This window comes from Polistes fuscatus, unplaced genomic scaffold (assembly GCF_010416935.1).
Source record: "Polistes fuscatus isolate 324 unplaced genomic scaffold, CU_Pfus_HIC Scaffold5, whole genome shotgun sequence".
NCBI lineage: Eukaryota > Metazoa > Arthropoda > Insecta > Hymenoptera > Vespidae > Polistes > Polistes fuscatus.
This window is the reverse complement of record NW_025113129.1, coordinates 6091190-6112353: the sequence shown is the minus strand read 5'-3', so window position 1 is coordinate 6112353 and position 21164 is coordinate 6091190. Positions and strand designations below refer to the sequence as shown.

The 21164-nt window shown below is 30.8% G+C and overlaps 1 protein-coding gene across 13 annotated transcripts in view; it reads right to left on the bottom strand.

Annotated features, from left to right (window-relative positions):
* The window catches only part of LOC122522445 (diacylglycerol lipase-alpha), a 45107-nt gene that overhangs the window by 16084 nt on the left and 7859 nt on the right, over nucleotides 1-21164 (bottom strand). For all 13 annotated transcript variants that reach the window (XM_043643575.1, XM_043643576.1, XM_043643577.1 and 10 more), the window contains one exon: nucleotides 973-1184. In XM_043643575.1, coding sequence (XP_043499510.1) covers nucleotides 973-1184 — 212 coding nt within the window. The remainder of the gene's footprint in view (nucleotides 1-972; nucleotides 1185-21164) is intronic.

The window sequence follows — 21164 nt, the reverse complement described above, 5'->3', positions numbered from 1 at the left end:
TCTTTTTTTTTTAAGTTTTCTAATACTTTGTAGAAGGATTTTACAGAAAGAAAAATTAAGAAAATCGCTCACAAAATTTAAAAATTTGAGAAAACTTAACGAAAAAAGTGAGTGTGTTTACAGAAGTTGGTGGGAGGTAATGGAGGTAACTTCGTCGTGAATTTACGCGTGAAGTGAGCGTTTTTCGTGAATCTCACGTGAATCTGGTCAAATGCAAAGCGTTGCCTAGCAACGTAAATACGTGTTTTACGTGACCCGCGCTCAAGTGACAATCTATGAAAAACGTAAAAATACGTTTTCTGCAAGCAATGTATTAAAAGTTTAATATATCGATTTAAGACAAGACAACGTCTGTCGGGTCACCTAGTATAGAATAAAATAAAATAAAAAACAAATGAAAAGAACATTTCGTAGATGTATTACCGAGGACAGGATAAATCCGTCGTTTTTCAAATCTTTCTGCATGCTTGAGTTACATTATCAGCTAGCGTGCGTACACGCACACACACACAAACACATATATATATACGATTCCTTCTCCCTAAGCCTAAATTTTCTCCCCTCTTGAGTGATCGTTTATTACGTCGGACTGAAGGGTGGAGAACTAACTCTTATTAATATTCGCCCCGTTGCCCTTAGGAGATTCCAAGTACAAGCAAAAGTAAGAGGCTCGTGCTACGAATCTTTCGTTTAACGATTCTTAATAATGCCTCCTACCTCGTTAATCAATCGCATCGAAGTGGAAAAGTTAAATGTGATTTATACGACACGACTAACAGCTACCAAATAATTACAATGAATTAGATCAATCTTTCTGTTTTATGCATGATCGACGCAATAAAACCTCTTCCGAAATATAGATAAAAAGAAATGTCAATGTTAAAAGCCAAGACATCGATAGAATCATATTTTTTTCCTTGTTCATTCCTTGTAACACAGGAAGGAGCATGTTGTTCTTTAATAAGTACTTACATAAGCGAATATAAAGTATATATTGCATTGGTGCCCTTGCTGCAGTATCCAAAATGCTTCCTCTCGTTGCAAGGAAACAGATTGAGAACTCCACCGCCATCGAGACTATGAAAAGCACGAGATAGCCTAATATGTATTCCCATAGAAGAAATATGCACATAATATTTCGATCCCATTGAAGGATTCCTAGTAGGACTCCAAGTACCGTCACCCTGTAATAAAAAGATACAATAAAAGTTTATATAAAACTAAAATATGGTTATTTTTATCATATATTTATCAGAACGAGAAATAAATATAAACAAATGATATATTTATTAATTTTCAATGTTTCTTTTGATTTATCTATAAAATAACAGCAATACAATTTCTTAACACGTTGAGCGCTACGCGAATTCTTATAGCTTAAGAACCCATGGAAAGTAGGCAAAACATATTTTATCAAAGTCCAAATTTCGTCCAATTAATCTCTCATACCTACCATACATTAGAGGGAGACTAAATAAGCTCAGCGGCGATTCCTATGGCGTCACTCAAGTAGCAAAGATACAAAATTTAGGCCAACTCGAAAGCATTTTTTAAAGCTGATATTTGGATATTTTATTATTTACTATTATTGTTATTAAAAAAAATATAATGACAGACAATTATGACGATTCTAAAGTTATGGCAGACACTTTTGAAAAAAAAATCAAATTTCAAATATATTTTAACAAATCTGAAATTTTAATATGTTATTTATTATAGTATTAAAAGTCTACATTTCATACGGCAGACATTTTTTTCGATCATATCATTCCGGCAGACAGCAAAACCTTATCTACAAACAATAATAAGTACCAAAGTATAATGACGATAAAAATAATATAATTGAAATTTTTATTTCTATTTTTTATTTGTTTAAAGCGAAATACGGTTTTAATAAAAGAAAATAATAGAGTTGTTTACGCAATTAAGAAATAATATATTTTCATATCTATAACAAATATTACGTTTTTCTATCCATTGATGTCATCTTCGGAATCATTTCCATCATAGGATGGATTTTCATCATCCACTGAATCGGTTTCTTTAACACGTTAAGCGCTACGCGAATTCTTAAGGATATCCCCATCAGCCCACGCGCGTTACTTACGTTAGTATTAAAAAAACAATTGTGTCAGTCACCGGTAACTGACATTCAACTGTTTTTTCAATAGTAAGTAATGCGCGTGGCCTGATCGGGATTTCTTTAAGAATTTGCGTGGCGTTCAACGTGTAAACGAAAAAGAAGGATCAAAAAATCAATAAAACGTCTTAAAAAGTTCGTCTAACTTATTTGGATTAAATTGAGAAAAGAAATTTTCGAAGTATAAAAGCAAAGTTATCTATGTGTCTCCCGAATTTTCCCTTACTTTCGATTTCACAATGGACCAAGGCGTAGCAGCGAATACAGACATTGCTTAGGGCCATGCAGAACCGAAAAAGAGCAAGGAACGCGTTATAACGTAGGAGGTACGAGAGACAAGTACTGTGTAAAGGGCAAAAAGGGAGGAAAAGAGAGTTGCATAGTAAAAGAGGAAAAAGAAAAGGACAGTTAGGGGAGGATTAAAAAAAAGGGGAATCGTTGCAATGCGTTATGGTTTTCTGTTTTCTTTCTTTAAACTCGATCTAATATACAGAGAAGAAACTCTGCGTCGTTTGAACCCTTTTTTCAACAATTTTCTTGAAATGTAAAGAACAAAAAAACAAACAGAAAATGGAAGAGAAAAAGAGAAGAGGGTTAAACAATTTTATTAATATTTAATATACAACCGATTATAATCACAGGCTAATCCGTTTGTAACGTGATGCACTCTAGATGCATTTTAAAGCTTTCAAGCCGTTAGATCAACCGGAAATGACCTTCAGAGATCAGATCAATGATTTTCGACAGCAAATTACAGCAATGTGCCCTTCGATTCTGCTAGTCAATCGCATTATCACGATCATTTGCCACTATAACGAGATCGCTTTGTATCGACGCATAACTGATGAGCGACAAAATGGAGAATGGAGTGAATGCTTTTGAAAGAGAACCTTTCTGTCTCCAAGAGAAAACAATTTCTAGTATAAATACATCTTTAATATTATACGATGTAACGTACATTAAAATGCATAAGCTTAACAAAAGATTACTAAAAAAACAAAAAAAAAAGGAAGAAGAATGAGAAATTAGAGATTAATCGATAAAAGCACGCTCGGTACTCGTCTAAAAGAAAGTGTTAATTAACTCATGAAAATCATTTAATTTCTTCGTTTTACAAGAATCGTAGGTGATCACGATGAGACGTTGAGAAACGGCCCTAACGAGCTCCATCGTGACAAAGTTTGTAGAACAAGTACCACTCCATTCCCTGGAAGAAGCCCCATGATAGGGACCGAGAGAAAAAAAACAGAAAAGAGACAGAGCGAGAGAAAGAGAGAAGATGGCTAAGAAGTAGAGACGAAGGGCCGGCGAAGTCTTGGATGCTACGTGGACCGTTGTATCGATTTACCTTCCAGCAGCTTTTCTCCACTTTCCACCATATTCAACGTGTATATATATACATCTATATACTACGTTTCTCTCTTTGTTTGTGCGCTTTCGAAACGAGTGCATTTATTTCTACCTACAAACGTGTTCTTCCTACCAACAAACAGATTGTTCCCATCACAATGTATTCATCCCTAAAATATCATCAAGCTAGGAGACATTACTCTCCCACTCTTATTCATCTCTTTGTTTCTATAGCTCTTTCAATTTGTGTTATTCATGAAATTACTAATTGTAACACCCTCGTAATGACATTACCAGTGGTAAAATAGATTTGTTCGTTACAGTTTCAATACGTAAAAGCATTGTTAGCTAAAACATTGTTTTCGTTCAGATTTTTCTATACAACGTTACTATTTCGCTCGATTAATCAACGATTAATTCAGTCTTGTAAATGCCACGAGATATGTAAACGAATAGTATAGAAAATTCATGATGATTTAACTCATGTGTTACATTTACAATATGAAAAAAAACATCTTCCTGGCTCGTTAGCAAGATTAATAACATCGAAATTGTTTTGGACGTTAAATTTTGTTACGAGTTTGAATTAACCTACGAACTGAAAATGATCACTCTTTGTCACGTTATTCGAAATGAAAAAGAACACGATAATCGCGATACGTAAATTGCAGAGAAACGTAAATTGCAGACGATTGTATGTCAGAGATAAAAGATAAAGACATTGTTCGTTTTACAGATAAAGGAAGAGAGGGAGAATGCAAATAAAAAGGAGTCGCCAATGTGTCTGCTTAATCTGGGAAAATCGTAAAGATGAAAAGGACGATTCTGTATTTCCAATCATATCAAAAGTGGGTCAATTGAAGTTACTTCCGTTTCTCGCATTATCCGGGAATGCAATCTCTCACGTACGCATGTACATATGTAATACATATGGAATAATAAACAGGGGAGCTTCGACATTAATATTTTACTCTTCAACGAACGTTCTCGTTCTCGACCAACTAAAGTGTAAAGTGACGAGGTATGCGTTCAAGCTTACGGGGTAGAAAAAATGAAAGAGAGAGACAAGCTGACGAAGACGACGATGATGATGAAGACGAAGAAGAAGAAGAATTAAAAAAAAAAGAAATAAAAAATAAAAGGAACGTGCTTGTCGCGTGAGCTTTTGAAAAGCACTAGATGGAAGTTACTCTTTTGTCGCTTTACATTTCCTACTTTCCCGTACATCGCGTATCATTTGAAGTTGTCTGCCATGAAGAACGGAAATATTGTAACGTAGTAGTACATCGCGAATGGAAAAAGAAATATTTTTATCTATATCAACGAACATATATATATATATATATATATATATATATATATATATATATATATATAAGTGTGTGTTTTAAGCGGTTTCATCTACAATATGACCGAACAGCGCGTGCGTTTCTTTGACATATTGTTGATGAAAAGAGGACCGAAAAACGCATGCAGGTACAAACATGACTGTTAAATTTTTTTCTGATAAAAAAAAAGAAAAGAAAAAGGATACTAAAAAAGAAAGAAAAAAAAAGAGATAAGTACGCAGATGAAACGAAGCGTACGGAAAGGTTTTGAATTGTTTCAATCGATCATTCAGAAAACGTCTATTTTTTATTGTTGTTATCCTTTTCTTTCTCGTTCAAAAGAAGTTCAAAGTCAACGAATATCTTTTCTTATATATTCGGATAAAAAGTATATTCGTAGGATAAAAAGCGTAAAACCACTGAAATAAGAAAAGTTCCTTTTTCAATCTCGAGGTAAACGAAAACGCGTCGTTCTCTTTTATCTTCTAGTTTTTTCCGCTTCTTTTACGTATTTAAAAGGATAATGGAAATACTATCTACTTTTTTCTCCTTAACATCAGCACGTGCTTCACGATTCTGTTTAACTTTCGACAATAGGCACCTACAGTTCGTTACTTTCTATTGTTGGCTAGTATATAATACATATAGAAATACATACATTGTTTCTCATTATATATAAAATTCTATATAGCTAATAGCGTTTATTACTAGCAGAAAAAAAGCAAATATTCTAAAAATTAAAGGGAGCGTAAAACTCTTTTTAATCAAACGACTGCGTTAGCAAAATTATGATCCAATTCGAAAGAGAGTAGAATAAATACATAACGTTCATTTACTTCCATTTAATCTTTACTTTCACGAAATATTTCATTTGGAATCGTCGAGAGAGTTAAATATATATGTATAGATAATACATATATACATTCACAGGCTGAATTTGAAAAGTTTTACGCTTGAAATAGACTTTTCTATGAATAATGTATAAATTCGCTCTTGTTTTTAAATGTCGATACGCTTTGATAATTTAACTATTTTTTTAAATAACAGAATTTGATGTATCTTTTTTACTATATACTCTTCCGTTCGAATTAATTGAAGAAAAGAAATTCAATTGTTTTTAATTTTGATCGAAAAAATATTAATCGATGAAGAAATAATGTAGGAATTTTTTAAATGAAACTTAAACGAGTCATTGACCACGTACGAACAATTTTCTCCTTGGATGCAGCCATATAACGATATCGCGTCCGTTTGGTTTAAATTTTCCACCAACTCGATGCTAATTCAATTACTTTATATTATGGTGAATCAATGCATTGGATATCTAATGAAAGAGAAAAAAGAATAAGCCATGGAAATGATATTAGCAAATCTATATCGATAATGTTTTCTTCCTCTATGAAAATGTATCTGCATTATCAACTTCAAAAAAATTACTGTTTTCACTTATGTTAATACGATAAGCGTAATAAGAATTTCGAGATGGCAGATGATATCCTATTTTCCCTTCAATAATAATTATTATGCATATATATATAGATAAATATTAATAATTTATGATAAAAACTTACGAATAACGGGAAAAATATTGTCTATTTTTAACGGTTCATTCTCTTCATATTTCTTTTTGAAAAGACAATACATTACGTAGTAATCTATATGGAAATAGGAAGATATAAAGCTCTTCTCAAAATTTATATACAAGGAAATCGTGCGTCTAAAGAAGAAAAATACGTATCAGATCTTTCTGAATGTTAACAATCGCCGAGGAAAATTTTTGAGACATTGTTATGTGCAAGCAATGAATGAGAGAGTTTTTATTTAACCTACCATGGCATTCGAAACGAGTATTTTCTAGAATATTATATAGGTCGATATGTCAAAAGTTCTTTTCACAATTTTTATAAGTTTTGTGTCCGAATATATAAATCGAAGCTTGTTTTCTATCATTTTTTCACATCTTACTTATTGAAGCACTTTCTTCTTCTTCTTCTTCTTATTCAAGCCGACCGAACATTTCCGAAGATACACGATCACTATTGAACCGATACTTTCATTTATATAATAATAAAATAAAATTCAACTCAAACACGTTCATAATTTATATTACATATTATATTAGACATAACTAATAACACTTATGAATATTTAATATAATATATTAAATAAAATTTTAATGATTTCCAAATATTTGAAAAAATAAAGCAATAGTGATCGTTAATTAATTATGTCGAAATTCAATATATTACTTATTTCTACGATTTACGATAAAGAAGATCAAGAGTACTATGTTAGTCAAGTGAGACACGAAATATGTTTAACCAAAATTTATTTCACTTACCTAATTAATCTGAAAACAATTATCTATATACAAAATTGCGAATTATGACATTTTTCATAATGTTTATACTCTTACCAATTATATAATATTTTATTTCTTAACATTAAATACAATAATTAGTATCTTACTTGGTGTAAATTTTATTCCTTAACATTAAGCATAGGAATTAATGTATAACCTGATGCAGTGAAAGTCAAAAATGGTGCATTGCGCAAGTAGAGGTGGGATTCGTACAACGAATTTTTGGCGTATTCGCCATTTTCCACAGAGATTACCAACTCGAAGTAGAACCTCTATATTTCTCATTAATTTTAGGTAATTATTAATTACGATTCTTCCGATATACACCCTCTTCTTATATATCAATCAATTTATTATAATGTATTTTCCACGCCTAGGTGCTTGCAAGTTGAGGAATTGTCGTGTTAAAGAAATATATATATTCTATAAAAATAAAACAGACCTTTGTCGCTCCCCCCGGAGGGGTCTAATTTAAACACATTTTTCGAATTTTTAACTTTATTTTTACTATTTCAATATTTCTTTCAGTTTGTAATGATGATTTAATTAATTATTTCTTATTAATTATTTTTATATATATATCTTATTATATTTCATATTATTTTTATCATATACTTATGATATTTACATGTACATATATACATATATAGATATACACACATGGTGGATTGAAAAGTATTAAACTTTAACCAAAAAGAAACTTTTTTTTTAAATAAAACTTTTCAACCAACTTACGTAAATGTAATATTAATATTATTCCTTACTAATATATTTTTTATATTTGTCAGAGGTTTTCAATTCTTAAAATTTTATAAAGCTGTTGAAGATATATTTCATAGGATAAGTGCATGCAAACAGTGCTAAGTTAATGACTGATTATCTTGATATATCTCAAAAGTATTGTATATTTAACTTTTAATAATTTTATTTAATTAAATTTATATAATATATACACACTTTTTCATGGGTTTATTTCAGAAATGATTTATATATGTATATGTTATATTTTTGTGTGTATATTCTATAATTATTTGTATGTTTTTCAGCTTCATCATTTTTATTTTTTAAAATCATTGCTTGCTCGCACAATATTTTTATTTATTATGATCCAAATCAATATAAATTCACAAAGTAGAAGCAGCATTGTGTTGTATTATTGTGTGATTTTCATCATTCTGGGCAGGATGCTCATCATATAAGGAATTAACAGAGAGTTTTCAGTAAGTAAATTTCTATATAAATATTTCCTTAATAATTTAAATGATTTTTTATTATGACAATGATATAAATAATTTGTCTTTCTTTTTTTCAGCTAAGAAATAAGAAGAATCACCATTCTTAGGCAGGATGCTTATCATACAATCATCAACAAAGATTAAAGGTAAGTCAATTTTAATATCAAACATTTTTACAATAATTTCAATAGTTTTTTATTATGATGATGATATTAATTATTCTGCTTTTTCCTCTTCTCTATCAGAAAATCATTGCATTCGTGCGTGTAGGCAATAAAGTACTCGAATGTTGCATCGTTAAAATAAAATTTAAGAAATAGCAAAGTATTTTCATTTTAAACCTTGTTCATCGTCATCCTAAGGGTAGGAGATCCATTGTGCATTCATCAATGGAGATTCGAAGTACGTAAATTTTCGTATAAAATGATCCCACAATAATTTTAATAATTTTCAATTTTCACAATGATATTAATAGTATTGTTACTATTTTTGTTTCAGATTATTATTGCAATCGCACGCGTGTGGCAAAGTACGGAGTTTCAATTATTGAAACTTTTGTATTCAATTAATTGCAAGCAAAGCAGTCGTTGCATTAAAATTTTTTCGATTAAAGTTTAATTTTTATTTGAAAATAATCGCACGAACTATTCGCGTATTAGAGTCAGTGTATCACTGAAGATCAACAACGAATTTAAATTTACCCAGTTTCGGGAATAAAATAAAATTAAATTTGTTTGCTTTAATTGAATGCGATTAATACATTAAAATCAAACTCGAAATAAAGTCAGTGTTGTTCGCCATATAATAAAATTTCGATCGCGATGGGAAATTCATCTATAGTTTCTTATTTTCATTATTAATATTTAATCAAATTCACGCAAGACGCATCATCATGATGCCATTGAGCGTCGTTGCATCGGAATATATATGGTAAGTATTCATTTTTTTTCTTTAGATTTTATTCTATTATTTTTATATAATTTTAGATAATATTGCAGGCAAATTATTGTTATGTTCTATTTTCAGTTACAGATATGATGATTATTTATTTAGATTATTTTCTTTTACAAAGATGTGGAACGACTTCTTCAATAGATTTTCTTCAAAAAAAATCGAAAAACTATTCGATGAAGCAACTACTATTGTACTTGCTGTACTGAAATAGGTGTGTTTTAGAACCGTCGCAGAACTTCTTTAAGTAGTAAGTACATTTTAAAGTCCCTCCGATGTTCAATCACGTCGAGGATAAAAGGTCTCAATCGACATAAGTTACTGATTGTAATTATTTAAATAAATTATTGACGAACACACGAGTAATTCTTATTTTGGAATGAATATCGTATATTCTGTTGTTTATTGTATTAGTTTAGAATTTGGTCTTTTTGTCTCACTCTAGTTCAATTCATTTAATTAACAGTGCAATGAATTCTCTTCGAGTTTGGTTCGTATTAGCAATGGTGAAATCGGACATTCATTTATTCGATTTCGTCCCAAAAAAATATATAATATTGTCTTACATGTATTTATTTATATATAATTTATCTAATCGTGATTAATTTCGATAAATCGATACTTCAATATTAGCAATAAATGAGCTAGAAGACAAACTACTTTGCGACGGATAGATTCTAGCGGTTGAGTGGTGGCTCAAAGCTCAGTTCTTTAATTCGAACAGTCTATTTAATTAAAGGAATCGTCCAAGGTTTTGCAAATAAATTAATAATCATCTTTCTAATCCATCTTTTATAAAAGTAATTATTCACTAAATAACTTGTAGAGTCTTATAATTAGTCTGTTTACAATTAGATCTATAAGAACTTATTTTCATGTTAATCTATTTTTAGATCAGAATTTTCAGCTTCTAATAAACTAATTTCCGTTTCTTCCCCCCATACTTCCTGTGTTCTTATCTATGCGTGTGCCCAGGTGTTACTCGTATGGATGAACAGTTAATATAGGTTTAGTTTTAAGTTTCCCACCTTTGACGGATGTCATTGTACTAATGATTGCACGATATACTTTGCACTTGTTTGTGCATATTAAGTAGATGTATTGTACCTTGTCCCGCGGTATTTAATTAATTTATGTATTCATTGTCAACCTTTATCAATGTCAACACGACATTACCGCGTAAATGATATCATATAATAGTAACATACATATATAATATTTTTTAATTTATTTAATTTTTTATTTACATTTAATTTATTATTTAATTTTTTATTTAAATTAAATTTATTATTTAATATTTTTTATTTTAATTTAATTTATTGTTTAATTTTTTGATTATTAATATTATTTTGCATAGTGGAGTAACCAAATCTTGTTGTGAAAACTTTGTAATACTCGTATGTTATTAGTATGTATATATTGGCAGTCGATTACAATTGTTACGTACTCTTTATTAATGAATATGGAATTCTACGCGTTTGAGCTAAGGTATCGGAAGTGCCCTGGGGCATACTTTCTAGATTAGACCTTTCCATTCTAGCAGTATGTGAGAGAATTGTGGAGTGTATATATTGGAACGAATGTTTTGCTATTTTTTTAAAGTTAGGTAATAGGCAGACAGCATATTTTGGTTAATTGTTTCATGAATCTGATTTTAATTTGTATGCTAATAATATCGATAAATATAGATGATTGTTTTTATGTTTGAGATATATGTATTATGTAAATTGATATTGAAAGAATAATATAAAGTTGGGATAAGTTACTCGTAAAGTTATTAATATATATACATATATCGGTAAAATAATTATTAGCAAAATTATTAATATTAAACAATAGTTTAAATATTCGTAACATAAGTATATTTACTAAAGTTTTTAGTTTTAAAAGTTTACTTATAAGACATGACGCACATGATGCATATTAGGATTTTTACGTTTTAGTAGTGTTTGCTTTAACATGTTGGGATTTTTACGCTTTATTGCTTTGCATATTTTGGGATTTTTACGTTTTATTGCTTTGCGCTTTTATATGTTGGGATTTTTACACTTTATTGCTTTGTGCTTTTTCATGTGGGGAATTTTACGCTTTATTGCTTTACATTTTAACATATTAGGATTTTTAAACTTTAGCATGTAGGAATTTTGACGCTTTATTGCTTTGCGCTTTAACATGTTTGATCTTTATAGCATGGCTTTCTAGCATAACAATATATAATATCTGCATGGCTTATTTAAGACGAAAAACAAATCGGTCGTTTGTATATCAATAATGCAATTTACTGAAAATAGTTATTTAGTAGTTTAATATTATTAAGTAAATTTAATATTAAACTGAAATATATTAATATTGAATTTAACAATATTTAGTATAAATTTAACGTAATTGTTATTATAAAAGACATATATTTTGTACATTTCCGAGATTCTCTCAAAATAATTTCAATTAAATTGCGAAAATAGTGTTGCACTGGTTAAGGGGATATTCTGATTTAGAAATTCGAAAAAATTGATTTTTTTGCATATTTTCATAATTTAACCCTTTAAGAAAATGTTCCTACAAGGATTTTTCGAAATTTAAATAATTTTCGGAGTTACAGCTCATTTTGTGACGCGTCGACAAAACCGGTTGGCAGCCCGATCGGAGCGAATCAACAATACGCAGTAGGCGAACTCTGACTACCTAAAGGGACTCCCAGTTATAAAAAGTCTTTTGCACTCGATATATATTCTTCAAAATTGACTACGTGGAACCTGGGTGTTCGTTCTAATGTATTTTGTTGAAATAAATTCATGTTTAGTGCTTAGTTCAGTTCAGTCTTGCTTTAATCACCAAGCCGTGCAGACGTACGTTCTCTGTGAATTAATATTTTTTTAAAAGAATTATATTTTTACTTTACTAAGTAAAAATATAAAATCTTTACAGTCTAAAATTTTATTAGTCAGTGCGAAATGGAAAAAAGTATAGTCGAGTTACAAGTCTTCATTCATGTAGACCAAGAAAAAGGAAACCTCCATGCAATCAGAATTCTAGGAAGCTGGATACTAGTTTTGTGAGTGCTTCAGGCAGCTTAACTGCATAAGTCGACAGATGAAGATGTTATAATAAAAAATGCTTATGGATATTGTATCTTGGAGTTTTGTTCGGTTTTTGCTGCTTTATTTTCGGTAATTGTGTGTGTAACTTCCAAAGAAAGTATAAAATTTTCGCGAACTACAGCACGTACGTTAGGATTCAGAATTACATTGAAGTGCAGTTATGAAAATTTACAGTATATTAATTCGTCAAAAACCTGACTCCTGACCATCAATTTGGATTCCGCAACAAACACTCTACCGTCGAACAAGTACACAGATTAACTAATACGATAATCACAGCTTTAGAAAATAAAGAGTACTGTTCCGCCGTCTTCATAGATGTAGAAAAAGCTTTCGATAAAGTGTGGCATTACGGATTATTACAAACAATCATTAAACACTTTCCACACTCCTATTACAAACTCCTAAAATCTTACCTTTCCGGCAGAACATTCTACGTAAAAATAAAAGAGACTCATTCGAACATTAAACTAATCAAAGCTGGGGTTCCGAAGGGAAGTATCCTCGGACCAATTCTCTATAAGGCAGACATACCAATAAACGCAAACTGCACAGTCTTAGCATTTGCAGATGACACGGCAATGTTTACCATAAACAAGGACCCGCAACAAGCAATTTAATCGTTACAAAAACATATCAACTCTCTCGAAGAATGGTTACGTAATGGGAACTACGTACTCTACCAAGTGTAAACACATCATGTTTACACTAAGGAAAAACAAAATACCGAAACTACAACTATATAATACAGAAATCCTGCTAGTTACGACGGTCAAGTATTTGGGACTACACCTAGATTCCAAACTAACATGGAAAAAGCATATAAATGCCAAAATTGAACAAATTCGTCTAAAAAGGAGACAAATGGCTTGGCTAACTGGTAAAAAATCTAAACTTAATATAAAGAACAAACTAATAATCTCCAAAACAATAATAAAACCAATCTAGACCTATGGAATATCACTATGGGGTATAGCAGCGAAAAGTCATATTGCCAAGCTCGAGGCTCAACAATCCATAACCCTACGCACAATCGTGAATGCTCCATAGTACGTCCGTAACAAAGAAATAAGGAAGGATTTAAATATTCCCACGATAGAAGAAAAAATAACCAAAACAACCTGCAGATACAAAAGAAGATTTGATACGCACATAAACCCGCTAGCCAACGATAACTACAACCAATATATCCCTAGAAGGCTCAAAAGAATCCACCCAGGAGACCTAGTAAAAAATTAAACCTGACTGAAATAAATGATAATAGCGACGCTATCTCATTGGAGAAACCGTCAACATGCTATCTTTTTTCACTTATATAACAATTTACTAAATGTCTACGGACAAATTGTAAAAATGTGTGGAGTTAATAAAAAAAAAATTAATTCATCACCATTTATTAATAAAGTTTTTGAAATAAATCGTAAAATAGTTGTAGTTATGAGACTTTTAGGTGTCGGAAGAGAAGGCATAAATATATTTTGTAGCATGACGGATATTTGCCAAGGGCTTTCAATAAGTATGTATTATCTTTGCATTGAACATTTGCATAAGGCTGCATCTTCAGTTTATGAGTCTGTAATTTCAAAAGGTGTTCAAGAGGAGAAAGAATTAATGCAAGAATCGAAACCCGATATCGATCTCACACATTTCACGGCGTCTGGCGATGGCACGTGGAAAAAACGTGGTTTCAACTCACTGTTTGGAGTAACTACACTTGTCGGTAAATACAGCAAGAAAGTAGTTAATACTGTAGTAAAATCAAGCTTTTGTCAAGGATGTAACTTATGGAAAGGTAAAAAAAATGCAGACATTGACGCCTATAATGATTGGTATAAAGATCATGAGGGTTCGTATACTATCAATCACAAAGGAAGTTCCAGGAAAGTGGAGGTCGACTATATAATTGAAATGTTTAATTGTTCGATGGAGAAACGTGGAGTGAAGAATACAAAATACATCGGCGACGATGACTCTAAAATATTTAAAGGTATCCTGGATATTTGACGCATATGATGGTAATCCTGTTGTCATCAAAAAAGAGTGTGTTGGTCAAGTACAGAAGAGGATGGGGTCTCGTTTACGGAAAGCAAAAAATTGCGTAATAAAACATTTTTTTCGCAGCCTATACGTCTTACAATGTTCCATGTTTATTTGTGATGGATACTTTCTTTTAGACACATTTTTGTAACAATATTAATAGGCATTACACTTCTCTGCATTAGTTTTAGAAATCTCGAAAACCGAAACAGAAATTTAAATGTATACTGATACTAGTCAAAAAGCTGCAAGAGATTATAGTTTAATAAGAATTATTGTAGAAAATAATTTATAAATAAATAAGATGCATTCTTTTTTCAATTCTTTTGATAGAATATTAATGCACATGGTTTATTCTCAGTGTGAATAAAAAGAAGACGGTGTCTTCCAAAATCTTTCATGATTTCAGTGTCGTCGGCTTCTTCTTATCGTTGTTGAAAATAATGTACTCTCTTTACCAGTAAAATGATGGATCACCTATGCGGAGAGAATAAGATTTCTAATGCTTTGAATAAATATTTTTTAAAAGAATTATAATATTTGTTTTTCTCAGAAGCAAGATTATTATTTTTACATTTTAACAGATTCATGTCTAGCTTATTTCTTGTAACTGCAGCTGCATTCTATTCATATAATAATTCACATGAGATCTCTACGAAGGAGACATTAGTTAAAGGAAATCTTTATATCATTAACCATTGGAAAATGAAATTTATATACATAGATCCGATGCTGGAATGGAGTCTTTTTCTTGGGTGTATTACGTTCTTTGATTGGAATAAAAAATGTAGAGCCGCATACTTAGCTAAAACTATTTAAGAAAGTAGTTTATCTATGAAATATAAAAAATATAAAGAGAGAAGCAGAGCACCATAAATTGAATTAAAAAATAATATAATACATATATTTTACTCGGTAAAGTATATTAACTGAACAGAAGATTGCTATTCTACTTACTATTGTCTGTTATAATATCAGGATAAAGAGAACGATTGTAATTCATCAGTATTCTTAGATTAAAATCAGAAAATTGTCATTGTATGGTTAAGGCATAAAAAATCAAACAGCTTATTATCTAGTTTAATCATTTTCAACCTAAATTTATGATCACTATAGAGAAGAAATGAAACGAATTAAAACTAATAAATAATAATACATACCTCAATTACCCTCAAAAAGACTATTATTACTAATATTCACAAATAATCAATGTTTTTGAAGATATTTTTAAAAATATTCACAGTTATTTAATATCAATCACCACTGTATGTAATAATTAAATAACTTTAAAACACATAAATAATTTTTATTTGTATCGATATAAAACACATGTTGTGTATATAGAAATATCAAAATATAGATATCAGTCCACACTAAATGTAAGGGAGATATATCGACTTACTTCATGCAGTTAATTTCAAATCGTTTTGCCCGCGCATCGTAAATACCGACAAACTTCATCCTGTCAATTTTTTGGTCGGTGCGCGCGAATCGTAAAAATTCACTCTCATCATTTTTTCCCAAACGCGCCAAAAGAAGTATAACTTAAAAAATAATACTGGTATTCGTATATTGGAGGCTGAAGATACCTTAGATAAATTTCAACATAAGAATCCTCCTTTAAGTGACTCAGTCTTAAAAGTCATTAAGCCTATATACGAAGATTTGTCTTTGGAAAGCTTCTTAGAAAGATGCTTGGGCTCAAAAACCCAAAATAATAATGAATTTTTGAATTCACTCATCTGGACTTTTGCATCCAAGCATATACATGCTGGTACCCACACCATCGAAATAGCTAATTTTATTGCTGTTTGTATATTTAACGAGGAATTTTTACCAGTTTTAAAAATTATGTCTGATATGGGAATAACAATGGGCCCAAAATCCCACATGTTCGCCAACAAACGTGATCAAGTCCGAATTAGTCGGTCCGAGGTATGAGCTTCTGACGCTTCCGAGGAAGCTAGAACTGCTAAACTATCTGAAAGGGCTTCATTAAACATGACGTTTGAAGTGGAAGAAGATACAATGTACGGAGCAGGGATCGCTGATTAAGAAAAAGTAAGTATAACATGCCATTAAACGACTCAGACTGCGTGAAACTTGACCTCAAACTTTAAACGCGTTTTTCTCGAAACTACTTTTTTCGAAACAGTGTGCATGACATTTCAAGTTCTACGTAACCGATTCACTTGAAATTTGGCACAGAGCTTCGTTATATATTATAGCATTGCACTACGAAGAGTTTTTTAATAAATTTTTTCTTTTATTTTTAAAAAATTCCGAAAGGCGAAAAAACGTAACTTATTTTTCAAACTTTTTTTATGTTTATTATTTATGTTTATTATTATTACTTATTTTGTGAAAAGATTAAAAAAAAAAAGAAACTCCTCATAGTGCAGTAACTACATACTTCTTCTTGAAGAATTAAAAATAAATTTTTTTTTCAGATCACTGGAAAGACTGAACTCGTGCACACCAGGACACGCTATTTTTTCGTGAGCCCCCACTTTGCCGGCCTGCAGTTTTTTCTATTTTGATATTTTTTTTAACATTATTAATATTTTATACTGTTAAAATATCAATAAATAACAAGTAAAAAAATGGATAGTAAAAATATTTATTGGTTTTTTTTACGTCTAAACCAAAATACCCCCTTAATAAAATATTCAATACAAAATCCATGCTTTTTTCTCGCGGATAGGTCAGAATAAAGTCGTGATTAATGCACCTTCGTTCCATTACAATCGAATCAAAAAAATGTCTATTAAACGCGACTAATTAAAATGATATAACAGTCCGTAAATCTCCACAATGCAGTAACCTTCACATGGTGAAATCTGGGTCGTTAATATTTGCGACCAATCAAAATCTATATGATGTAACGCAAGTATTGGCGGGCTAATTGACTTCAAATTGTATACTTCAATACGTTTATTTATTTCTAAATTGTTATTTTCAATTATTTTATAATGATTTTTCATTATAAATATATATATATATATAAATATTAATTAAATAAAGTAATTAAATAATTTCTCAGAGAAACATATTGAAGATCGTCAAATAATTATCTATCCAAATAATTTCGAACCAGCACCTTGAAAATTCTCGCAAAACAAAGCGAAATTAGAATTCATAAAAGTTTCTTTCTGATTTCCCGACGGTAATTAAGTACAAATGTAAGAAAGAACTTTTCAAACGGAGAAAGACTCATTAGGAAGAAATTGTGTTTCTATCAAAGCTCGACGATTGAAGCCATTAATTAGCTTGAGGTTTGTCAGCTACAAACCGATTGCAACAATACATATGTAAGTACCTATGCCAATTACATTGGATATAGGTGTAGAATTAAACCACAGAATAGCTAGTACACTACGACAATTACTTGTACATGTTAGTTGAAGATACAAGTAAACACGTACTGCTACAATTTACCACAATGGACTAACGCGTATATAATGTTGGACAAAACTTCAATTGAGTTGTTAGCTAGAAAGAAGAAATTAGATCTACTTGAAGAACATTTTCCTTATGATTAGAGGATGAATATGAATAAGATTCACATCAAATATGTATTTATGTAATACTTGATACTTCATTTTATGATGCTCGTTATCATTTAAATTAAGAACTTATTTTGTCATTAGTGATTATTATGAAAAAACATAAAGTTATAAATCAAGTGTACTGTCAACGAGATATACTACGTAAAGCGATTAATAGCCAACGGTTCTCTCGAATGAGACAATAACGTTCGTTCTTGCATCACTTCCATTTTCTTCAAATGCTTACTCGAACTATTTGAAATCGAAGTATAACTCGAACATCGAAGAAAACCCGGAAAAGGTCTTACAGACAATGGACCAACTGATAATTCTATAAATCAATAGATACGGTAATATCATAAAGATTCGACAGCAAAACTACTCTCCGAGAAAAGATCCTACGGTAAAAGAACATCGCGTGATTTTCCTGCATGTCTATAGACCATTTATTCGAATAAAAGAGTTAATAAAAGCGTCGATAACGTTGAACATCAAATAACATGAAACTGCTGATCGAGAATAGCAAGCAGAAAATCGTTCGGGGATTACATTATATCGTGATAAAGATACGTATTTATCATTTAACTATCCTTATAGATAATTTTCACGACCATCGTTAATAGTCTATATCAAATTCCCATGAAATTGTTTTCTACTTATTCTTCGTATAATAATCGATCTAAATTCTGTCCTAAGTATGATATATAAGATAATCTTTGCAAGTACGTATTTCCTTAATACTTTTTACGTATATTGAAATTTTATCGTAAAAGTAAAAAGAAGGAAAGAAAGTATCATTAAAAAAAATAATAATATGGAAAATAGTTTCCGCATCAAAAAGCTCCTTTGAAAATTGTTACAAAAAGAAAGGGTCAGCTTTCTATCGAACGTCGAACGATTCGAGAACGCGATATATTTCGTTGGTACTTTTGTCATCGTCGTCCTCGCCGTCAGTCGTCATTCCCGTCGTAAAAGGAGAAAAAGAGGAGAGAGACAAAGAACGATTTAGCACGGTAGGGTGCCAGCACCCTAAAACCTACGCGGCGAACCCCCAAGCTTATCCCCTCCTACGAATGAGTCGCAAAACAAAAGGGGGAAGTTCGATGCTGAACCTCGTCCGAGGCAGGGACTGTCGAAGGGTCATGTGGGTGGATTTGCATTGGTTCTGCGAGACGATCTAAGCCCTCCTTCTATGCACACACACTATAGTATAGTATCCTAATTTTGTATGAAACTTTTACTACCATAATTTTCAACAAAATGTTCCTTACATTATTTATTTTTTTTTATTCTTTTTTATTGTTTATTTTGTATTTTTGTTTCTATTTCCTCTTGTGTAACATATATTATTATTCAAATGTTTGGCTTTGGGAACATTCATTTCTAATGCAAATATGCAATCGACACTTTCAAGAGCTCTGCCAAGATTGATTCTACGAAAACATCTTTATTTCGCATATGCCTAATCACGATAGGGTTCCACATTGGATTAAAGATTTGCTTGATTAAAGAGACTAGGCAACCTACGGCCTCTCGAATTTACAACGATCGATAATAACGATAGTGATTTACTTATCCTATTGAAACGCTCTTATACTACTTTACTAGCTACGAAGGAATTTGCTTATGAAACTTTCCGATATACTACATCGAAGCATTCGTTCTTTATATCATAAATTGAAAAGAGTAAACCAATAACGTACAAATTTCGAGATTCTAATTAACTTTCAAACGACGAAACAAATAAAAATATATTATAATATAATTCTAACTTAACCTTAATGCAAGTGCTTGTGTATGCAATTTGCATGAGATTGCAAATCAATAAAAAGCTCGTCGGAAATGGTTCATATCTAGTATAAAGAATAAAAGTATAAAAGTTACGATAAGTTCACGCAACAATATTTTGCTTTATTTCTTCCTTTTTTTCGTTTCCTTAATTTCTTTTTGTCATTTCACTATTACGAAACGAAGAATAGATAAGCCAACTGGAAGAGAAGAAGAATTTGAAGGTTTCTATTTTTAACAGAGCAGAGTTACGTGTAAGGTCTGTCGGTTGAGTGGCAACGGACATTCACGAATTGTCACAACAAGCGTGTGGCAACTGAAAACATTCTACGGTCTAATACGAACCCCATTTTCATATCCTTTTAGTTCACGGTTTTTACGAAAGCGCAATAGGAAAATGACCTTTCGTGATAATTTAATCGATAAAAATTTAATTATTTTATACTCGTTACTTTGGTTTGCAGAAAAAATCCTAAAATAAGCAGGGCAATATAAAATGTATCATACTCGACAGATATTGATTCGAAGCTTTAAAAATGTGTTATCATCGGTCTTTTATATATACATATATATATAAAAGAAGAATAAGAAATGGGGTAGAATGAGAAGTAATTTACGTCAGAGTTTTCAAGTAAAAATCTGTGAATGGCAAATAATGATTCTCCGTATTTGCCTCCTTCAACTTGATAAGCATAATAGACTAAGAATTAGGAAAATAGCTGTTAAAAAGAAAATTCTTCAAGATTCAAATAATTTCAATCGATTCGTCATCCTTTATCTAACAAGAAAAAGATTTCAAGGTGTCACATATTTCCAAGTGTAGCAATTAAATTGTCTAAGTAAGTCAGAAATTGTTCTACTGTTGAAATCATTTTAAAAAAAACACGGAAACACAAGGAAAATGAAATTCTTCAATGTAAACGTTAACGTAAAACCAGACATATACGATCAAAGTTAATCACAAATGCACAGTCTTGAGCTTCCCATAGTTACTTTAATTGCACATTCATGTCGCAGTGAATGTTTCGAGAGAATCAAGAGCGTATCTATCGAAAAAAAAAGATAGAAAAAAAAGAGAGAACAAACGTTCGTCACGAATAAAATACGCAGAAAATGGAAAATGACTGAAGAAATACTTTATAACGATAGAACGTGATCTTATTTTGATTTTAAAATAAATTCTAAGCTTGTGTAATGTGCTCCTTATTCGGACCACGAAACAAAAGTATTATAAAATATGTTCGTTCAAGTTTTACTTTGATGAGCAAACGTTAGATTATTTATTATTTTGAACATATCTTTCGCAAAGAATATTTTATCGATCTAA